Here is a 21,056-nt window from a genome sequence, read left to right as displayed (position 1 = left end):
GTCACTTAACCGGACCTTCACATTCTTCTAAAGTTATTATTGTGACACAGTTATTGGAAAAGCCATTTGCTGTACAGCTATTTTGTAATCAGTTGCCACCTGTTGCACTAAAGACAGCCAATTAATGTTCAACAAACTTTCCCCTTTTCATCTGGCAAGCCGTTAACAACAATGGAATGAAAGGTTAGACGGAGCACGTAGGTGTTTGATGCTGCACTGCTGCAAAGGTCAGGTTTCTTCTGGGAAGATGTTGTCCTCAGCCACAGAGACACAAACTAAAACGAGCAGCTAATGCACGGCAACAACGTTTACTGTGTGCAATTACAAAGTATTGACAACAGTTTGTCTACTGTATTTCAGGACCATGGAGAGCTCTATCACTTTGCTCAGAATAACCTTCCTCCACCAGGGGTCGCACTTCAGTTGTTTTTCTATGCGGAACCATCGTGCAACAGCTCCTCAGTACGGCGGACAGAGAAGAGTGTGACACACTGTCGAAACAGCAACAATGTGAAAAGAAGGTAAATTATTTGTCTTTTCTACCCTTAAACGTTGTGTCGTTTGTAACATGACAGTTTGAAAATACTACTTTTCAATTTCATTTATACATCCAATGTGTGTTGTGCTAAGCTACGTTAGCCGCTTGTTCAATGTCAAAGCTTCGTTGACAGAACGTCGCTGGTGTTTGTATGCTGTAATCTGACTTTATTCAGTCAATGAATCTGACTTGTGCTGTAACAACAGTTAAAAAACACAGCAACTCATAGTTGCATACGTCTGCGTATATAGCGGCAACCCTATACATTAATAGCTGAAGTGACAAAGGCGACAGTCTCTTGTCTGGTACCAAATAAAACTTACACAACCCTGGATCAAACAAGTACCCAGTTTCCCACAGGGCGTTTCTTAGGATTCAAAGTCAAAGACAGTGAACACCCTACAGTTTATTTATTGTCTGCCTTATCTCAAGACATCAATTGCGTACAGTCGATGGGCAATGGCCCTAATGCAAAACCCATTAGAAATCCGTGGATTGGTCATTTAGGCCTAATGATTAAATAAAGATAATCATTTCCTTTGAATAGGACTTTTCAAGCAAGGAGCTCCAAGTGAAAAATAAAATGCCACTATAACAGAAGCCAGGATATTAAATGCAATTGTTGAGGCATCTCTAAAAACAAATAAAATCAAGTCAAAAAAATACAAGAGCAAATATACCTAGAATAAACTTACAATCTGTTGGTAACAAGGTAAAATGACAGAGCTTCATTTTGTGAACAGTATGGTCAGACAGAAAGGGGACACTGTTAATAAACTGCGTGATTAAGACATTGCACAGTGTACATAAAGTTAATAATTTAACTAACAAATTACATGTTTAAAGTGACACAAGTTCTTTAAATGTTGGCTGGAGACCTGCCAGAGAAACCGGTTGAAATAAACCATCCGACTACTGTTTGGACAGAGGCTGGTGTCATTAATTTCCCCGTTGGCTCTATACGCCCACATGTACACTTCGAAACAAAATGCCACTGCAGTTGTTTCACTCCTCCAGTGTCTGACTCTGGCAAAATGCCGCCTCATTTATTATTTGCCAGTGTTTCTAACTGCTGGGTGTCCCAATGATAAATGGGCAGAGAATGGCTCTGCTGTGGGTTGCGTCTTACTGGGACCACCTATACTAACGCTGTACTCATCCATTGTAAGGTGCTTTGGGATTAGAAACTCCCACCAAATGACAAAAAGGTTGTTAAGGTTAATGCAACCAAGTCAAACGTGTACTTAAGTACAGATTGACTTAAAGAAATATATAAAATCTTAATCTTTCTGGAGAGCAGAGGTTTTCAAAGTGGGAGGCAGGTCCCTCCAGGGGGGCTCCAAACAGTTTCATTGAGAGCTCAGTGAATGGAAGCGAATAAATATTGCATTAATTATTACATTAGTTATCAAAAAGGAGCCGAAATGTGCGTGATTTGGTCAAAGAGATATATAATAGAGAGATAGTTTATAGTCTTTCCCACTTTCCCAGAGTCAAAAACTAATAAATGCCTTAGGACAGACCTTTTTATGTATTTGGTGGTCTATCTTGGCTCAATCGTTGAGTGTCTATAGGATCATTATCATGATTCCATAGGCATCCAGGAATTGAGTGAAAGTAAGCAAGTAAATTAAGAGAGGGTGAGGGGGTGCCTTTTTCCATTCTTTATCTGAGGGGAGGACTACAGTCTCAGACTTTGAAAACCCCTACTGTATGTTTGTCTTCTCACCTTTGTGTGTCATCGTCCCACAATGTTAATAAGTCTTTCTTCTGCTTTCCCCCCAAGGTTCTTTGACAGTGGTGTGAGGGGGTAAACCAAGATGGCCACCGGCCGTGTTCCGCTAGTCTTGCTAGCCTGCGGCTCCTTTAATCCTATCACCAATCAGCACATGAGGCTGTTTGAGCTGGCCAGAGACCACATGCACAGCACAGGTCAGATGCAGACGTCAGAGACACTATGTCTGCTAATCATTTGTGTGTTTTATTTGACTTTCTAGCTAACCTTCAAGGTCAAAGCAGCTGCTGTAAATGCTCCTAGATAATGCCCACCAATTAATGTTAATGTTTTTATTAACACTGAATCAAATAACTATATGTATAGCGAGAGATGGGTTGCTCACAGTGATGAACGTATAGCGAATTAAGACTCAACTCTGCAGCTCTACAAGGCTTTTTAAGCTCTATCTCATTATTTTTTCTTTTATAGCCTACAAATTAGCTGTTTGGTTTCACTGCTCTCATCAGCATCATTTCCAGCAGCAACAGGCAGCTTCAAACATGCCCCGATAAACCTCATGTCTGTGATCTGTCCAGCACCAAACAGCAGACATATAAAGTTAGAGACTAGCTGGAGAAGAAGGTTGAACACCAAGCAAGCTAAAGATGCAGATATTGGTCTTGGGAATTGGTTGAAACCAAGAGCTCAAAGGAGAATAAATATTAGACTTGCATATGTCAGGTTGCTATAAACACAATTCCAAATGAATGCTAATGTTTCTTCGTGTCTTGCTTATGTGATGAGTAGGCTCTTTGCTAACACATTAGCCTTAACAATTTCATAAGACAGTAACAGGGCTTTGTTTTTCAGCTTTTTGTGGAGTCTGTCTTCCCCCTAGTGGCCAAAATATCTATTATTCCAGCTTTACCTTTTTGTTTTTGTGTCTGACAACATTGTGGAAAGGATCTCTACAGAGGTAGAGTAAGATCCTTTTTGTTTAACCAGAACTTACTATATCACCGTCGTCAAAGCCACCCGACTCCATTGACAAAAACATATTTTACCTCATAATTTTACCTTGCAGGATGCGTATGTGTGTGACTGTGGTGTTTTAAAGGGTTAAAAACACAAAAGTCACACAATAATACAAACTAACGGATGGACGCAGCGGTACACCAGAAAGGTAAAATAACTATTTTAGTCAATGGAGTCTGGTGGCTTTCATGAGGCAATATATTGCTGGTTAAACAAGAAGGAACTAACTCTTTTTTTTAATGGTCTATTTCTGTATTGATTCTTTACATTATGTTGTCAGACACCTCTAATAACAATCTGAGCCTATCAAGTAAAGCAGTTTAGTGTACGTACTTTTTTATGGTGCGCAATCGCCTGCAAGCATAACTTTGCAGCCCTGTTTCACTGCTGCTTACTTCACCGCGCTAGCTTAATGCCGGTGCAGTTTCTAAAAATATTGTCCCAGTTAGTCAAAAACATGGGAAAAGAGGGTACAGGTTGAAAAATATCGAAGTTATCCTTTAACAAAAAAAATCAATAAAATGGGAAATGTGTTTGTATTGATTGTTTACAAATATACAAACTGTCATTTTTCTGATGCTGCAGAGACCTGAGTTGCACTCCTTATTGTTCTCTTCTTGTATGAATAAAAAGCTCAGTCAGCTGTGTGTCTTTGACATGTGGTGCCACACAGACCCCTGTAACAGCCGTGTTAGCAGGCACAGTTTCCTTACATAAACCCAGGCCTCTTTACCTCTAAAGCTGCTCTACATAATAGTACTGCCCTGGTCACATGGTCATAACAGCATTATTAGACCATAAAGAGTTATACTGATCAGCTCTCCCTAAGATGCTTTATGAATCTATGCACAGAGCAGCATTTCAGTGGGCATTGACATAAATAATGCTCTGACAGTTTCCCTTTGACCTCTGACCTATAAGACATCAGCTGACTAATTTTAGAGTAATCAGAAAATTTCTGTAAACTGAATAAAAGAGCTGTTTTTACTCCTGTTGCTGAATGTTTGTGCTACGGTTGCAAATAAGTTTGTTCTTTAAACACAAGAAGCATAATTTGATTCTGTATTTCCAATCAAAATGAGAATTTTTAAACTTTAAGTCTAACTCATTGTTTAAAGCAGTTTCTAAACCCTTCAAATTGATTATACAGTATAAGCTATAAGTAATGATTTAGTTTCATCCTTCATATCATGATCAGGCGCCTTCAGTGTCTCTTAGAGATTACTTTATCTACTGATTTATATTCCATTTCTGCGTTGGCTGTCATGACCCAGAAAATTTATATTAATCTTCCCTCCCTTCAGGCCTGTACCAGGTGGTGGGTGGCATCGTGTCTCCAGTGAGTGATGGCTATGGAAAGCAAGGCCTGGTACTGGCTAAACACCGAATCGCTATGACAAAACTGGCGCTCCAGAGCTCCAACTGGGTCACGGTTGATGAATGGGAGAGCGAGCAGCCAGACTGGACAGAGACTGTGGTCACCATGAGGTATAAAACACGTTCACTGCAGCAAGCACCTCTTGGTCCCAGTTTATATCCAGTGTTACTCGGTTGCTTCTTTTTGTTTCCATTCGCTTTTGCAGTCCCGTTACATCATTCCTCATCCTTGATAGGATATAAGACAAATATTCTTTCTTTTCTGCCACGTCCTAGTTTTGCCACAGTGCCAGCAGCGTTCACAGGGATTTACTTTCCCTTGCTGCTCTTTTGCCCGCCCTGCTTCATGCCTACTTCAATAGCTTATGTAACAGTGTTGCCAGAGTTCCCTGAGACTAAAGTATGGATGGTGGTCTCTTGGGGTTTGCCAGACTAGACTGGACCCATCTCAGTTCTGGGTTTTTCATGGGGTTAAATCAGCTTTCTGGGACATGAATATGGGTGAAGAGAGGTGAGCAGAGGTCATGTGAATAAGGGATATATGAGTAATGGCTCGCTCCATGGCGCATAAGTGTACAGAAAAATGACATTTGTTTGCAGCTGGGCCTTATTAAGGATTAGCACCAGAGATTTTTTTTTATTTAACCAGGTAAGTCTCATTGAGATTAAAATCTAAGGACAAGTTTCCAACATATAAAAGACATCAAGTATACATACATAAATAACACAATGCCCCTGTGTTGACTAAGGCAGAATACAACTTTATAAACAGCGACAATGACCAATATTCACCTGCTCCATATCCTTCGGAGTTGAAAGAAACTGTCTGTAAAAAACAAAGTTTTCAAAGAGTCGTGAAGAAGGTTCCAAGCAGAAGGTGCCGCAAACATGAAGGCTTTTTTACCTAATTCTATTCGGACACGGGGGAACAAGGAGGGCCATTGAGCTTTATAGTAAAGGGTACAATGATGTGTCCTAAAAGCCAGTAAAAAAACGTAATGCACAATGATACACAACATCCAGTTTCTGTTGGCAGAATTAATAATCTAATGGAAAGATTGTACCCTTACTGCACAAATCTTCTGTATGTTATGTGTAGGTAGATTATTTAGACTTGTATCATTGTACTTCTTACATTTTATTCCCATTCTTCCTTGCTCTGCATTTCTCACAAATCCCCTCATGAGTCCCCCCCCACCCCTGTGTAGTGTTTGCGCAACATGGGTCTGATCAAGTGGCCTGTTGTCCAGAGGCTATGAACAAGCCACGTCACACCCACCCATCTCACTCCCCAACACACACACACTTACACACACAAACACACACGCGGAAATGTACTAGAACACCTTTAAGAAGCTTTACTTGAAAACAGTGAAGGTTTTCATTAATCTGTTTTTACAAGTTCCTCTGTGACTCATGTACACTCCTCTCTTTCTAATTCAATTCAGTTTGATAAGGCTTTGTTGGCAAGATGTTCAGATTGAAAAGCAGCTGGTAACAACCATTCATAAAATTAAAGAAATCAATTCTCAGTCTCTCTCTCTCTTGCCTTTGGTTGTTGGGCAGGTATCATTATGGGCGTATCCTGAAGGAGTATGAACAGAGCACAGGAACGCACAACAACTCCAGTGGAAACACCAGTCCCCTCTCAAGTAAGAACTTCTTACTGTTGGATACTTGGGATGAGCCCAGAAATCCCTTTGACCTCTGACTGTTTTCAGGTATTTTATATTTGGCTTTAATTTGTGGCATTGGCCGCGAATTCCTCTCATTTGGGGATGGCAATGTTGGTTGGTCAGTCCTCCATTTTGGTCAAGATATAATATAAATATCTCAACAACTATTTGAGTGATTGCCATTGAATTCTGTACAAAAATTCATAGTCCCTTGATGATGAATCCTACTGCCTTGGATGATCCTCTGACTTTTCCTCCAGCGTCACCAACATTTGACATCTGACATTCCCATCAGCCTCAGCTGCACTTTGTGTTTAGTGCTAATCAGCAAATGTTAGCATGCTGACATGCTTAAATGGTAAACATGGTGAACATGAGACATGGCGAAAATCAGCTTGTGAGCATGTTAGCATGCTAACGTTAGCATTGCTTTGCCTTGGTAGAGCCTCACAGATCCACTAGTGTAACTGTAGCCTTTTTTTGAGATTAGAGCCTATGTAATAATGTATTCTTCACACAGTGCTTGATAAAGCATTTTTTCAGCATGTTACTTAATCACATCTTTAACAAGCTCTGTATCAGAGTTGGGGTTAAGGATTTTCATCAATCCCACATAATGTGACTGTGTTTAACACGGGCAAAGTAGAAGCGTAATGGTGCCCCTGTGGTCTTGACTGGTTAAAGAGTATTAGGGAGAGTTTAAATACCTTCAATACTTAGGGAGGACAGACTCACAAGTACAAAGCTATAACGTGTGAACATGATGGTTGTCCTATAACTGGAAGCCACCCAATCAGTGTTTAGGAAAATTTTAATTAAATTTTATTTACAGGGGTATCTGTTTGAGCCTTACTGCTCTTTTACACAATGCTGCATAAAGATGACAACTTCCATGAAAAATAGAATTGTAGATAGGAATAGCCGTGAGATCTATCCGAGAAGCTGAACTATGTTGTAAATTTGTGAAGAGTTCAGTTCAGGGTGGAAAAGTTGAACTCCTAGGGTAATTCGTTTTGTTATGATTTTTTTTTAGCTTCCAGCATCATGAATATCTAAGTTGTGTAATTTGTAGAACTAGTAAGTCAGTTTTAGTCATGTTATGAGTGTTTAGTTGCCTTATCCAGATTCAAAATGTTCACTTACCCAGTATTCACATCACCAATGCCTCCAGTTTTTTAAATCTTGCTCCTCTGCAAGATGGATACTCTGGGATTGCTTTTTTTAGCTTGATTGTGTATTAGCCAGTTGGCAAACATCCAATGGACTGTTCCATGTATTCAAAACTAGCACCTCTTGAGGATTATGTAACTCGTTGCCACCATAATTTCTCAGGAAAAAAACCCCCACAGAATTAGAACTGAAATATCAACGATTTAGTGAACAGGCCGATCACAGAATCATTATTTTTGGGTAAAATCATTTGAAGGAAGGCAGTGTTGCCAGACCACAGGAAGGTGAAAATCATAGTGTACAGGTGACTGATGAGGTGAACACGTTTTGAAGATAAAAACAAAGGATTCAGGGATCTGACTTGAGCCAAGCTCTTTTTTTATGAAGAATTCTTCACATTAGTAAACATTAAGTAAAATTAGTAATCATGGGTATTTTTAATTCTAGAATATTTACATTATTGTTATGAATCATATCCTTTTAATGGTAAATATTCAAAGATTCCCTGGTTAGTTAGAAGTAAGCAGTCTTCTTCCTCACTGTCTTATTCCGCCTCTCCCCTCAGGCCCTTTTCCCCAGTTGAAGCTTCTGTGTGGGGCTGATTTCCTCGACACTTTCAAGATCCCTGGCCTGTGGCGAGACGACCACGTGGAGGAGGTGGCTGGGCGTTTTGGCCTGGTCTGCGTCAGTCGAGGGGGGCATCAACCCGAGCGAGCCGTGCATGAGTCGGACACGCTCTCGCGCCACCATCAAAACATTTTCCTGGTGAGGGAATGGGTGAAGAATGAGATGAGTGCCACCGAGGTCCGCCGGGCTCTGAGACGGGGTCTAAGTGTGAAATACCTGATCCCAGACTCTGTGATAGAATATATTCACCAGCACAAGCTCTACACAGATGACAGCGAGAGGAGAAATAAGGGCATGGCACTGAGGCCGCTCACCAAGCAGGCTAAACAGCCAGTGAAGAGTCTAGATGACTGATAGATGGACTGCTGCAGCGTTGAGCAGAACATGGGAGCCCTTGAAGTGTGAATGCACTCACAGATCAATGCTTGTCTTCGGGGACTGGAGGCTCTGCTAACTTCCACTGGACTGCAGTGTGATAGAGGTTTGCACAATCCACCAGTTGGCGTAAATGTGTTTTCCAGGCATCACATGTGTTCAGTAGGAAGCATCTACACAGTTCTGTGGTGTCTTTTGAATCATACACATGAAATGTTGCAAATGAACATTCGTTTGCTAAATGTTTTCAACCTTTGTAGTTTTCCACATTGCACATCATTGCAGAGATGGATAAATTGAAATACAATCCTCTATCTTTGAAGTAATTTTGTCTGGCTTGTGTTTATTTTCCTTGTAGCTGTCTAAATCTATCAAATCATAAACCAGGGGGGCCATAACCAGGATTTTAGAAATAATGAGGTCATGAGTCTGTCCACTCCCAACAACCCCTATCCCACCTGCTGAGACCACCAAAAAGTTTCTAAAATACAAATATGGCACATCAGACTTTGACAGGGATAAAACGATACATTCCTGGGCTTATTTCCATCATTGTCCTTGGTGTTTTTTCACAGTCTACCAACCTTTGTCAAAACAGACAGGCATTCAGGGTCTGACATTTGGATTTATTAGAAAATAAGAACTGAAGAGCTTGAAAATGGAATCATATGAACAAACAATTGATTTTCTTTTCATTGAGCAGACATGGTCAAAAGCAAACAAGCCTAAAAGAAAAAATTCTTCTCTAAATTGCATTTCCCAACACAAAGTTATAAATGGTGTTTTAAAAGCCTTGTGATTCTGGTGGAGAAAAACTGAAGCCTTTATTTAAATATGTATTCATATTTATAGGCCTGCTGTTAAGAATCGGCCTATAAAATACCCACTGTGTGTGTGTGTGTTTTTTAATGGTATGTATTTTAAAGGCTACCAGGATGCCCCCACTTTACGTTTTTAATTGTAGAGGTAGAAACTGTATCCTGTTTTAAATTTCTTCTCATATGAAGATCATTTTTTTGGTGTGTCTACCCTGTAGCAGCCTCCCAACAGCAATTCCTTGTGGATCTATTCAGTTTCGCCATCATCATCCACACACTGTGTCTGCGAGGCTTGAATTTCTTTTCCAACAAAGGATTTAAAATAATCCTGACAGTTGCTCAGCTACAGGAGGTGTTTTCTCTCTGAGGCCAATGGCTGAAAGCGCCACTGTGAGTGATACTAACTGGCATCCTTTGAAAGATGGTATGTGTGTGTGTCTGTGTGTTTCAGTCAGTAAAGGATTTAGGCAGTGGGTTGGCTGCAGACGGCCCAAAAGAGAGATTATCAAATTAATTGAGTTATTTAAGCGAGACAAAAGATGTGACAGTCCTGTTGTGCTACATTTAATCGTTCCAGTTGGATCATTTTAAGCTCAGGTGATTCTGCGTTTGTAGTGTGCATATTATCCACACTGCGTGCTCCATTCTGCCACATTCACAATGTTTTAATAAGTCTTCATTTGATTTTACTCCCATTAGCCTGATTGTTGATGGCCCTGCATCAGGATTAAAACCAGGTGTGATATTCAGAAGTATTCAGATGCTTTACTCAAGTAAAAGTAGCAATTCCACACTCTGAAAATACTCCACAATAAGTAAAAGTCCTGCATTCAAAAAAAAAAACTGTAAAAGTATTTGTTCTGCAGAAAAATGTTCCCTTTCTGTGTTTTACTATTATACATGATGTTTCTGTATTAACATTACTGCTGCATTAATGTTTATGCAGCATTTTACTGCTGTAAATGTTTAAGGCTGAGCGAACTGTAAATAGTATATACTCCATTGTGTAGTTTAATCTACAGCAATGCATCATGTTCTACAAGATCATGTTTTTATAGCATCGCCATCCTGTGAAAACTATGTGTCTAACAAGTCAACCTTTCATGAGCTCAGAAAAACAGCCCTGTTTTCAGCTTTGTGTGCCAGCGAATCCAATTTTTTTTTTAAAAACTATTTATTTAGTTTAAGATGGAGGAGAATTTTCTCAACCCGTAAAGGAAACACTTCATCCTTCAGTTCATCAGAAACATTTACTAGAATCACAAATTTGGAGATTTTTAGTGGACGTGAAGTGTATTAAAACTTGAATATGAAAGGTAACTGAAGCTGTCAGACAAATATGCTGGAATATAGTATAAGTATGAAGAAGCTTACAATGTAAATACTCAAGTAAAGTGCAGTAGCCTTGTAGGCCTACTTGATAGTTACTTTTCACCACTGGTTATAACCCTGATGTAAACATGACTAAAACGGCCTCATTTTATACAACAGAACCAAGCCAAATTACTTTCACGTGAACTATGTGAAAGGAAGTGCTGCCATTCATCCTAATCCCACATATTGGTCAGTGTATGCATTCACCATCAGAAAGCAGAGAGTAGGCCTGTTCAATGTTGTGCATGCGCGCCGAATGTTCCAAGCACATGCATAATATGTGGGTTAGGGAGTGCGGTGAGGATTGAGGGAGGGAAGTGGGTGGCGCGAGCGACATTTTCCATAAAGAAATGAATCCCGACAGGTAATCGGATTAAAGTGAGTTTGTTTCAAATTGGGGCTTTTGACAGCAGGCTCTGCATTCGGTCACCAGTAGCCGTCCTCAGCGGACCCCCTCATTCACTGGAAGTAAGGAAAGCAGCAGAGAAACAGCCAGGATGCCAGCTGATTTGAACGGATATTGGAAAATGATTTCCAATGATAACTTCGAGGAGTACCTTAAGGCCCTAGGTGAGTTTGTAGCAGTGGGTAGTAAAAGACGGGCCTGGTAAAGGCATGGGAGCAAGCATCCTCATTAGATCACTAATATGGAGCTAATAATATCAACGTTGACATTTTAAACCTGCACATAATCCTTTGCTATTCATAAAAATCATAATGTTTCGACTGTGTGGTACAGTGGAGACAGTGGAGCAAGCTTGCAGCAATTTCGTATATTTTTATCATATCTCACATTGTGCCAGTACAAAAATGAGAGAAATGCACATTTATTGTGATATCTTCCAATTACTTTCATGTAATAACTATAGTTACTGTCAGGAATAACAAATGCATATTTTTAAAAAATTACTCAAATTAAATGTTCCACTTTACCTCAACATAAACAAATTGGATTGAAAATTGTCACATAAACACTGCTGCATCTGACAATTATAAATCTGGGAAAATCTGTTTCCCATTTATTTACCACCTTCCTTGGGAACCTGTTGCAGATGTAAATGTTGCCATCAGGAAGATCGCCACCTTGTTGAAGCCTGACAAGGACATCACTCACGATGGGGACCACATAATCATCAAAACCCTCAGCACCTTCAAAAACTACAACATGGACTTCTATGTGGGCAAAGAGTTTGAGGAGGACCTTAGTGGAGTGGATGACAGGAAATGCATGGCAAGTATTTGGACCAATGGACACAGGGGATCTGATACATTTTAATGAATGTGTACATGGCAAATTACTTTATTTAAGCTCTTGAGAAAACACTTATTTAGACGCTACAGTTAAATTACATTGCTACAGGTAAGGGACATTAAGCTCCCATGTACAAACTGACTTTTCTTGGTGGCACCCCTCCGAACTATAATGAGCATATGCTGTGGTGAGAGGTTGTCATTATGTTCAAAACTTTCCTCAAACTTCTCACACCCTTGTCAGTGAATTGATGAAATAAAGACCGATGTCAGATACTGCAGTAAAAGAGTAAAAGTCAAGACATTTATTTAATCAGATTGTGTCGCTGACTACTAAATCAGATCAAAGATTATCTATGGCCCCCCCGCCCTCCCTTGAAAAACGCTTTTTGTATGCTGATTATAGATAAGCTATAATCTTGGCTGAGAGAAAGGCTGACGTGAATGTGCAGATTTTATCAGAATAATTATTTGTAATAGGGGTGAATGATAATGAAAAAGTGTCTCACTCAGCATATATATATATATATACTATATATATATGTATATATATATAAAAATATATATATAAAAATCTATATGTTTATGAGAGGAAACTTGCATCATGTTTTATAATCACAATCTCTCCCTGACCTGTGGCCCCATGCAGACCACTATCACCTGGGAGGGAGACAAGCTGGTGTGTGTGCAGAAGGGGGAGATCGAAGGAAGAGGGTGGACCCACTGGGTGGACGGAGATGAGCTTCATCTGGTGAGAGAACACCCGCTCCTGCCATGAATATTAATACATACAATTTGGATGTGTTAATCCAAATCCTAAATGCCTCTCAGCACCGTATGTGCAGAGCATATATTTTAATGTGACTCATGAGTTGGCTCCCTGGCTCCAGCAGTAGTAACATTATATTGTGTGAGGTGCATGCACACTGGGAATACGGGTTATGAATGTGGATGCAACTCGTTTACTGACAAGGTGATGCAAGTTGATAAATTAAAAAACTTTTGCATATATTGTGAAAAGCTATCCAGATTCTGCAACTCATTTATCCCCTCACCATGAGACTTCCAACACACTTCACCATTAGCCTCTGGCATGGTATTATCTTTAGACTTTTCCAATCTAATGTCTGTTAGAAGGGCTTCATTAAAACATTTTTTAAAAACATCTCTTCTGTGAAATTCATACGGGGACCCAGTGTGGCCTGTAATGAAGGCATTAACATGTGAAAAGACTTTAAAGTAATGACTAGGACATTACCATTTCCATTAGCTCAGCATTATCAGATTTCCCTCTCTATGATTACAGCTATCAAAGCTAAGCAAAAATAATCTGCCAAATTATTTGGTTTAAGTATTGCCAACAGATGTTTTCAATCAGCAGCCATGAAATTAGGTATTAGTTGGAAGTTCCCAAGAGCTGGAAGAGGGTTTCAGTGTAGAGCAACGGTGGCCTCTGGTGGCAGAAAATACTTTGCAAACGGATGCTAGAAGTTATACTAGAAAACTGTTGCTGTCCTTTACAATATCCTAAATTACTTGAAATACTGCACATTCAGTGTTTCCTTGCATCTTTTAGTAATAATTGACCCATTGTCAGCTCCTCCCGCCCATAGTCAGATGACTATTTTTTCTGTGATTTACAGTTTATGAAAGTTATGGTCATGTTTTGCCCCTCTTGGTCATCCCCATTAATCCAAATGACATTCTGAGTCTGTTAAGGTCGATCTAAAAACTTTCAATTGTCATTTGTTCTCTGCAGGAGCTGAGAGCTGCAGGAGTTGTTTGCAAGCAGGTCTTCAAGAAGACCTAAGCTGGCTCTTATAGAATGAGACGGTGCCCTCGGCTCCCAAGCCTCTGACATACCATCCAACTTCCCTTTGGTCCATTCATCTCCACGTAGCTACTAATCTACCAATCTTGTATGTATTTTCCATCACAAATACTATTTTGGCAACCATCACAGTTGGTGAATTATTCCTCCAAGATTGCTTTACTCTGCCACAGCCAACTCATACACTGTATGGTAAAGTGCGGGTCGGCGTGTGCATCGTGTAACATCATCAAAATGCAATACTGTACATCTGTCTCAGGGTGGGTGCTCTTTTAACTAACAAATTTTAGATGTGTTGGACACATGCATACTGCTGCTGTACTTGTAGCTGATCTGACGGGTGAACCAGATTGATGATTCAATGAATTTGAAAGACCAGTGGGAAAGCAATGGACGCAGTGAAGCAAAGAGGAAATTAAAGGGGTTAATCCCATTTTAATTCTCTCAATGAATTTTGTGGATGTAAAAAGATGAACATGTGACTGTGTTTGAGGGCTGTAAACTCTGTTGCTAGTGATGCTTAGTCTCCAGTGTGTATTTATCCCTCTCAATTCCTTTGGGATTCTGCCATTGATAGTGAAATTAATGAATCAATAAAGTAAACAGTGCTTAATAATGTCATTTTTCTTTTTCTGAGTGGTTCAAACTGCCATTTTCTTTTCTTTTTTTTTGTTCATCAGACTTGTTTGGAAAGGAAATGTTTTGCTTGGCAGTTCAGTCATACAACAGACAAACCACTGAAATGAATGGTTGTTATTTACTGAAGTTTCACAGGCCAACAGATCAGGTGTTAGAAGCTCCTTCTGTCTGAAAATGCCTTTTTCCGACATGCGCAGGCAATCTGAGGGCCTCTATTTGAGGACGTCAGTGAGTGAAGTGAAGCCTGCAGAGCTTCAACCAGAAAACTCGAACCACGCTGTGCTCTGAATCAGCTAATCTGTCAGCTCACTTTGTGCAATGCCATCACCAATTGGGCAGTCTATAAAAGCTGTCCAACTCACTTGTTCATTCTTTGCTGCTGCTCGCCCTGCTGTTCAGACTCCTGCTGCTTCATGTGCATTCGCACTCCGCCACCACCCCGGCGTCTACCTGCAGGCTCTGTTTATTTATGGCTCTGCAGGGGGTTGTTATTGATCTCTCCCTTCTCTTGCTATGGCTGGTTAAAAAAAAATGCTCTCAGCGAGGGGTCGGAACAGAGTCTGGCGCCAGAGTAAATTTTACATTTGCATTTATTATCAATAAAGTGTTTCTACTAAGTGCATGGGTTGTCTGGCTGAAATCAGCTACTAAACTCTCATTTTCAGCAATCCAAAGGCTAACAACTCAATACAGGAAGATGATTTTTGCTTGGTTTTAAATTCCCCCTGTGCTCAAAATTGTGTTTTTCTTATTGTTACTTCACTTGGATGTTTGTCCTTAAGAAGGCTGTTCAACTGCTGAAGGGGTTAAGTTTCTATTTGCACACCTTAAATCCGAGTTTAAGACCTGTATGTAAGAGCATGATTTTGTGACATCACAACTAGCTTGCAAGGCAATCATGGTTCAATATACAACTTACAGAAGTGTGACATGGGAACTTGAAACCTCCAGCATACTTACTGTACACTGCATTTTTGACAGAAGAATGAGACTTCTTGTCACCAGTGGTTAAAGTTGTAATCCTTAAAATTTTAGTCCTGGTTGATTTGGCGACACCTGTGGTTACTGGTGGTGATGCTAAGAACATTTTAATACAGGAAGTCCCAGAGTTCCATTAGAAATGACCCACTTATCGCTCACTGGGAGCAAAAACCATAGACAGTATATTACTGAATGAAGCCACCACGCTAATTTGAATGGAGAGCAGTGAAGCCAGTTTTGGACCAATAAAATACTACTACAGGGCCAATTGTTGGCACCAGCGTCTACTGCGCATGATCGCGCAGCATAACCGTGGTTTAATGACGTAGAACAACTGCAGAAACACCGTAATCCTGGTAGCTGTATAAATGCGCCAACAAAAACTTTCATGGCTCAGTGTGTTTGTCTGGCTGGGATCGTCACTGTTTAATCAGCCCACCTACAAGGTTCACCTGTCAAACACCAACGCAGCGTCTATGATTGCTCTGATAGTTTTTTTTTTTTGATTGCCGAGAGCTTATAATCTAAGCAATACGGTTACATCTCTCATGTGACACTGGGTGTCACAGGGTTTTGACGTCATTTTGACGGTCGGCTTCACTGTCCGATATCTGGCTTACCACCTTGGCAAAAACTGTGTATGTGACTTTGAGCAGTCACATACATCTTCCTGTGCATCCCTTGTGCATTTGCACTTGAATCTTGTGCAGGAATGGCGGACTCCTCCACTGACAATGCAAACTAAATCCAAAACGTTAACTGAGTATAAAAACATTTAATGGCTATGGCTGCATAAATAGTGTCAAACATTCAGTTTGATATGATGAAAATCTTAAGGATTAAAAATGGAAATTTTGAAATGAAAATATATTTGCATGTTCATAGTTTCTGGATTTTTCAATGAGGGAGAAACAGTAGATAATTTAAAACTAGTTAATTGAACATTTTTTAAGCCATACAGAATTTAATTTTTAACTGCAAGACCAATTGAACTGTATTAACCTTCATGCTCAAAGTTCATGTATTCTGGTTTAGTATTTGAGCTTGATCAAATAAAGAGCACACACTGGCAGATGTTACAAAATAGCTTCTCCTGTCTGTACATTGTACACTGACCATCACTGTAGTCACTGTGTCTGCATGTGTATGTGTGTAAAGGCACATGTGAAAGTGGTGTGTGTGCACTGTGCATGTGTCAGTACCCTCAGATATGCCCTCCACAACCTCTCCCAGTGACTGTGTAAAGACTGAACGAAGAGTGTGAGCCCCCCCCCCCCCCCCCCCCCCCCCCCCCCCACACACACACACACACACACGCACCCCAACCCCACACCCTTACAAAACAACTGCCTCTGCCAATCTCCGTCAAGCTATAAACTCACTTATCAATAGAATTCCGCCCTCATGCCCCTGACTCATACAAAAGCAGGAGTCCACCCTGCACCTTTCCCCTCCCTACACTGTCTCCACACAACAGTGTCACCAGCCGCCACCATGCCTGCAGACTTTAATGGGAAATGGGTTCTGGAAACCAGTGAGAAATTTGAGGATTATTTGAAAGTGCTGAGTAAGAAACTTTTAATTTTGGTCTGAGATGTCTTAAGTAGTATTACAGGATGATTTGACAGGTTGGAGAAGCTACACAAGTAACAAAAACATCTTTAAATCTTTATGTTAAGAGACTGTTCTTGTCCTTGTGTTACTGTTAGATCTAATCTGGAGCTAATGCAAAAAGATTTTTCTAAGGCAGTTATTTCACAACCATTTCTTGATTACACAACAACTATGATGTCAAATACGTAAATGATTCTGATTCAAAAACCATGCCCAGTCAACTATATATTTCTTTCCGACCATGGACAGAAATCAAGTACTATAATTTGGCTGCTCTGAGAGGTTTCTCTATTCTCGCCCTAGATATTGACTTTGCTACAAGGAAAATTGCCATCTCCCTGTCTCAGACCAAAGTAGTCAACCAAGATGGAAATACGTTTGACTTCAAAACACTGAGCACCTTAAGGAATTATGAGCTTACTTTCACTGCAGGGGTTGAGTTTGATGAGTACACCAAGGGACTAGACAACAGAAATGTAAAGGTGGGTTGACCTCTCATATATATGCAGTCCTTGAAAGGACAAGAGTCACAATATTTCTCATTTCACTTGCTGCTTAATGAGAACGGTGTTATCAAAGTGTATCCAGGGCAAAGATTGGTCTGTGGTATCAGTGCTGCAAACAGACGAAACCAACAGTAGTGTGCCAATGAGAAGAAATCATGAGAGATTACCAGCATTATGCTGAATGCCAACAGATGGAAGACATTTCAAAAAGAAGTCCAGGGAAGAGGAGGACTAAATATCTTGTTTACATCTTCAGCCTTTCATAACATCACTGTCATCCAATGGCTTTGTTTACATTTCATTTACATTTACTCATTTGGCAGACGCTTTTATCCAAAGCAACTTACATTTGAGGAACAACATACAAGCGTCAACAGAGCATCAAATACAGATCTACAACTGACAGTACATACTAGTAAGAGCAGCAATAAGTACTAGTAAGAGCTCATAGTACATATCACATCAATGGGGTAAATACCTAGGGAAGGAAGTAAGAGTTAACAAAAAGTGCAATCAAAACAAAAAGTGCAATCAATACAAGATAATTGTAGGGGGCTAGAAGAAGAAGAGCACAGGAAGTGCATGTTAGAGGTTTGGAGTTAGAGGTGTTATAAGAGGAAGTGTTCTCGGAAGAGATGAGTTTTCAAGAGCTTCTTGAAGTTAGAGACGGACGCCCCTGCTCTGATGGTGGTAGCTCGTTCCACCATCGTGGTGTCACAGATGAGAACAGCTGAGACTGGGATTGCTTTGTGTGAAGTGATGGCAGAGCCAGGCGGTGTTCGTTGGAGGAGTGTAGTGGCCGAGAAGGAACGTAAGTTTGTATTATGGAGTTTAGGTCGATGGGTGCAGACCCAGTAGTCACTCTGTATGCAAGCATTAGTGACTTGAATCTGATTCTGGGGCCACAGGGAGCCAGTGGAGGTCACTGAGTAATGGAGTGACATGAATCCTTTTGGGCTGATCAAAAACCAGACGCGCTGCTACGTTATGAACCATAACGCACTATATTGATAATCAATCAACATAGTTATGAACCATAACGCAGCAGCACAAACAAGGGTTTCACCGCACAAGCTGGAAGACCTGCTAGGAGGGCATTGCATTAGTCGAGGCGAGAGATAACCATGGCCTGTACCAGAAGCTGGGTGGCATACTGAGTGAGGTAGGGCCTGATTTTCCTTATGTTGTATAGAGCAAAGCGGCATGACCGAGAGACAGCAGCAACATGTTCTGAAAAGGACAGCTGGTCATCAATCATGACACCCAAGTTTCTCACCACCCTGGTTGGAGTGATGGTAGAGGAGTCGATTTGTAGTTTGATGTTATGGTGGATAGATTGCTTGGCTGGAATGACCGAGAGTTCAGTCTTAGAGAGGTTTAGTTGAAGGTGGCAAGCCTTCATCCATGCAGATATGTCCGAGAGACAGTCCGTGATCTGCGCCGAGACGGTGGGGTTGTCTGGCGGGAACGATAGGTAGAGTTGCGTATCGTCTGTGTAGCAGTGGTAAGAGAAGCCGTGAGAGCGAATGATCGGCCTCAGTGAGGTGGCGTAAATTGAGAAGAGAAGCACTGAGCCTTGGGGCACCCCTGTGGAGAGGCAGTGTGAGGAGGAGAATTGTACTTGCCACAAAACATTGTAGGAACGCCCCTAGAGGTAGGATGCACAAAATGACTTGCCAGTGGTGCATCAGACATCTGCAGGTACTTAATTTACCATTTTTATTATAAAGCCACAGGGAAAATAGGAAATAGTTAATAGTTAAATGTTGTGAGGGTGAAATAGATTAACTTTTTAATTGAATTCATGAAATAACTGGAGGTAATGAGAAATTGCATTGCATTGCATATTTACAGTATAGTAAAATTAATCACTAAATCAATCAATATAGTAAACTTAAATTTATTGATAGACATCACATAGCTTATTAGTAAAATTTCTCTCCACAACACTGACATTTAGTACATGTATAGAGCAAATGTAATTAGTCTACACTTAAAGCTGGTTTCATTCAGTGCTAATTATATGTCAACATAAAGCCAGTCTTGAACTTGTGACTCTTCATGGTGGCTGTAACCTTTAGGTAAAAGCAGGCAACAGGCATATGTGCAGAGGAAATTCCATACCACAATGTTAAGTCAAAAATACATTGCAGAGTTATTAATAAGGTTCACTGTTTAGTGAATGCATTACATGCTGTCTTGTAGAGTCTGGTGACCTGGGAGGGGGACAAGCTGGTGTGCACTCAGAAAGGAGAGAAGGCCAACCGTGGCTGGAAACACTGGATAGAAGGAGATAAACTCTACCTGGTGGGTTGACGGTATCCGTCAGATATGAACCAGAGGGAAATGTCTTGGGTATATGGGATGTACTGCACAGCAGAATGTGATTGTTAAGGATTTTAAGGGTAAATTACATACATTTATTGCTCTCATTTTAATTATCCTCTTGGTAAACTAAATTAACAGATTCTATTTCCTCCTACAGGAGCTGACATGTGAAGATGTGGTTTGTCTTCAGGTGTTCAAGAGAAAAGAATAAAAAAATATCTGTTTTCATTTACTCAGTTAACAGCATGTTAGCATGTTTTCCCAAACAAAATGAATAAAGGTGCTTTTCAGACATATTGTGCTGTGTATGAATAGAGACAAAGATGTTATGAATCAACTTTAATTTTTGGTGTTTACAGTTGTGTAACATCAGAAACAGTGAAGGTACTCTGACAGAAGAGAGGGATGTTAGGAAGTATTACCTAATACATTTCTTCTTGAGAGAGTATATCAGAATGCATAAAAGACTAATGAATGTTCACATTGTTTAATCTGTTACACATTGCATATATGCATTAAACACATTTTACGGTTATAGTGGAGTAGTTTAAAGGGCATAAATCGCCATTTGCTGGAAAAATATGGTAGGATCTTGCAGGTGCGATAGGATGGGATGACATTGAATGATACTGTGTAACAATAACTTAATGGCCTAAGCATCAGAAATTACACCTTTGAACTCGCTCTGTTCATATTACATGGCAATAAGCCACAGTAGCTTAAACCGAATTGGAGTAGGCTAGTGTGCAACAATGTGTGGAAAAGTTGATGCAACTGATGATACTATCACTACTATTACTAATAAACAAACTCAATAAACAAATTAGATTATTCAAAGGGACAAATTTAATCTTTGTAATTAAATAATGTCCACCCCTCTTCACTCACTAGCAGTGTAGATTGATGTTTTGTATTGTGGTTTTGTGTGTCGGCTCAGTTTCTAATTTTTCTAATGCTGCAGCAACATTTTTCTTGTGACAAGATAGTCTTTATGTTAGGCTACATTTTATTCATTACTAAAAAACCAACTTATTATATGCTAACAACAAAAACTTCTCATTTTGAGAAGATATGTTGGTAAGCCTACATTGCTGCGCTAGGAATTTAATTCAATCTCGTGATGATGAATTTGAACCTTTTTATATACAGTCTATGATTTGAACAAGCGCAACAATATTTTCAATTTACTATAATCATCT

General features: G+C 40.1%; 4 protein-coding genes across 9 annotated transcripts in view; all 4 read left to right on the top strand.

Moving 5' to 3' along the window:
* abcc9 (ATP-binding cassette, sub-family C (CFTR/MRP), member 9) overlaps positions 1–21,056 on the top strand; it is a 185,605-nt gene that overhangs the window by 62,152 nt on the left and 102,397 nt on the right. The gene's annotated exons all lie outside the window — the stretch shown is intronic.
* On the top strand, positions 401–8,837 carry nmnat3 (nicotinamide nucleotide adenylyltransferase 3). The gene is made up of 5 exons (XM_046072717.1): positions 401–521; positions 2,325–2,470; positions 4,595–4,778; positions 6,234–6,319; positions 8,079–8,837. The coding sequence occupies exons 2-5, from the start codon at positions 2,359–2,361 to the stop codon at positions 8,492–8,494; spliced, it is 798 nt and encodes a 265-aa protein (XP_045928673.1). The 5' UTR covers positions 401–521; positions 2,325–2,358; the 3' UTR covers positions 8,495–8,837.
* On the top strand, positions 11,179–13,768 carry rbp1.1 (retinol binding protein 1, cellular, tandem duplicate 1). The gene is made up of 4 exons (XM_046072720.1): positions 11,179–11,277; positions 11,760–11,938; positions 12,608–12,709; positions 13,718–13,768. Exons 1-4 carry the CDS (start codon positions 11,205–11,207, stop codon positions 13,766–13,768), a joined length of 405 nt encoding a protein of 134 aa, XP_045928676.1. The 5' UTR covers positions 11,179–11,204.
* rbp2b (retinol binding protein 2b, cellular) lies at positions 16,902–20,079 on the top strand. Its single transcript, XM_046072719.1, has 4 exons — positions 16,902–16,976; positions 17,327–17,505; positions 19,735–19,836; positions 20,015–20,079. Exons 1-4 carry the CDS (start codon positions 16,904–16,906, stop codon positions 20,066–20,068), a joined length of 408 nt encoding a protein of 135 aa, XP_045928675.1. The 5' UTR covers positions 16,902–16,903; the 3' UTR covers positions 20,069–20,079.

The sequence above is a fragment of the Micropterus dolomieu genome, linkage group LG16 (assembly GCF_021292245.1).
Source record: "Micropterus dolomieu isolate WLL.071019.BEF.003 ecotype Adirondacks linkage group LG16, ASM2129224v1, whole genome shotgun sequence".
Lineage (NCBI taxonomy): Eukaryota > Metazoa > Chordata > Actinopteri > Centrarchiformes > Centrarchidae > Micropterus > Micropterus dolomieu.
The sequence above is the reverse complement of the archived record's forward strand: the minus strand, read 5'-3'. Positions and strand labels throughout refer to the sequence as shown.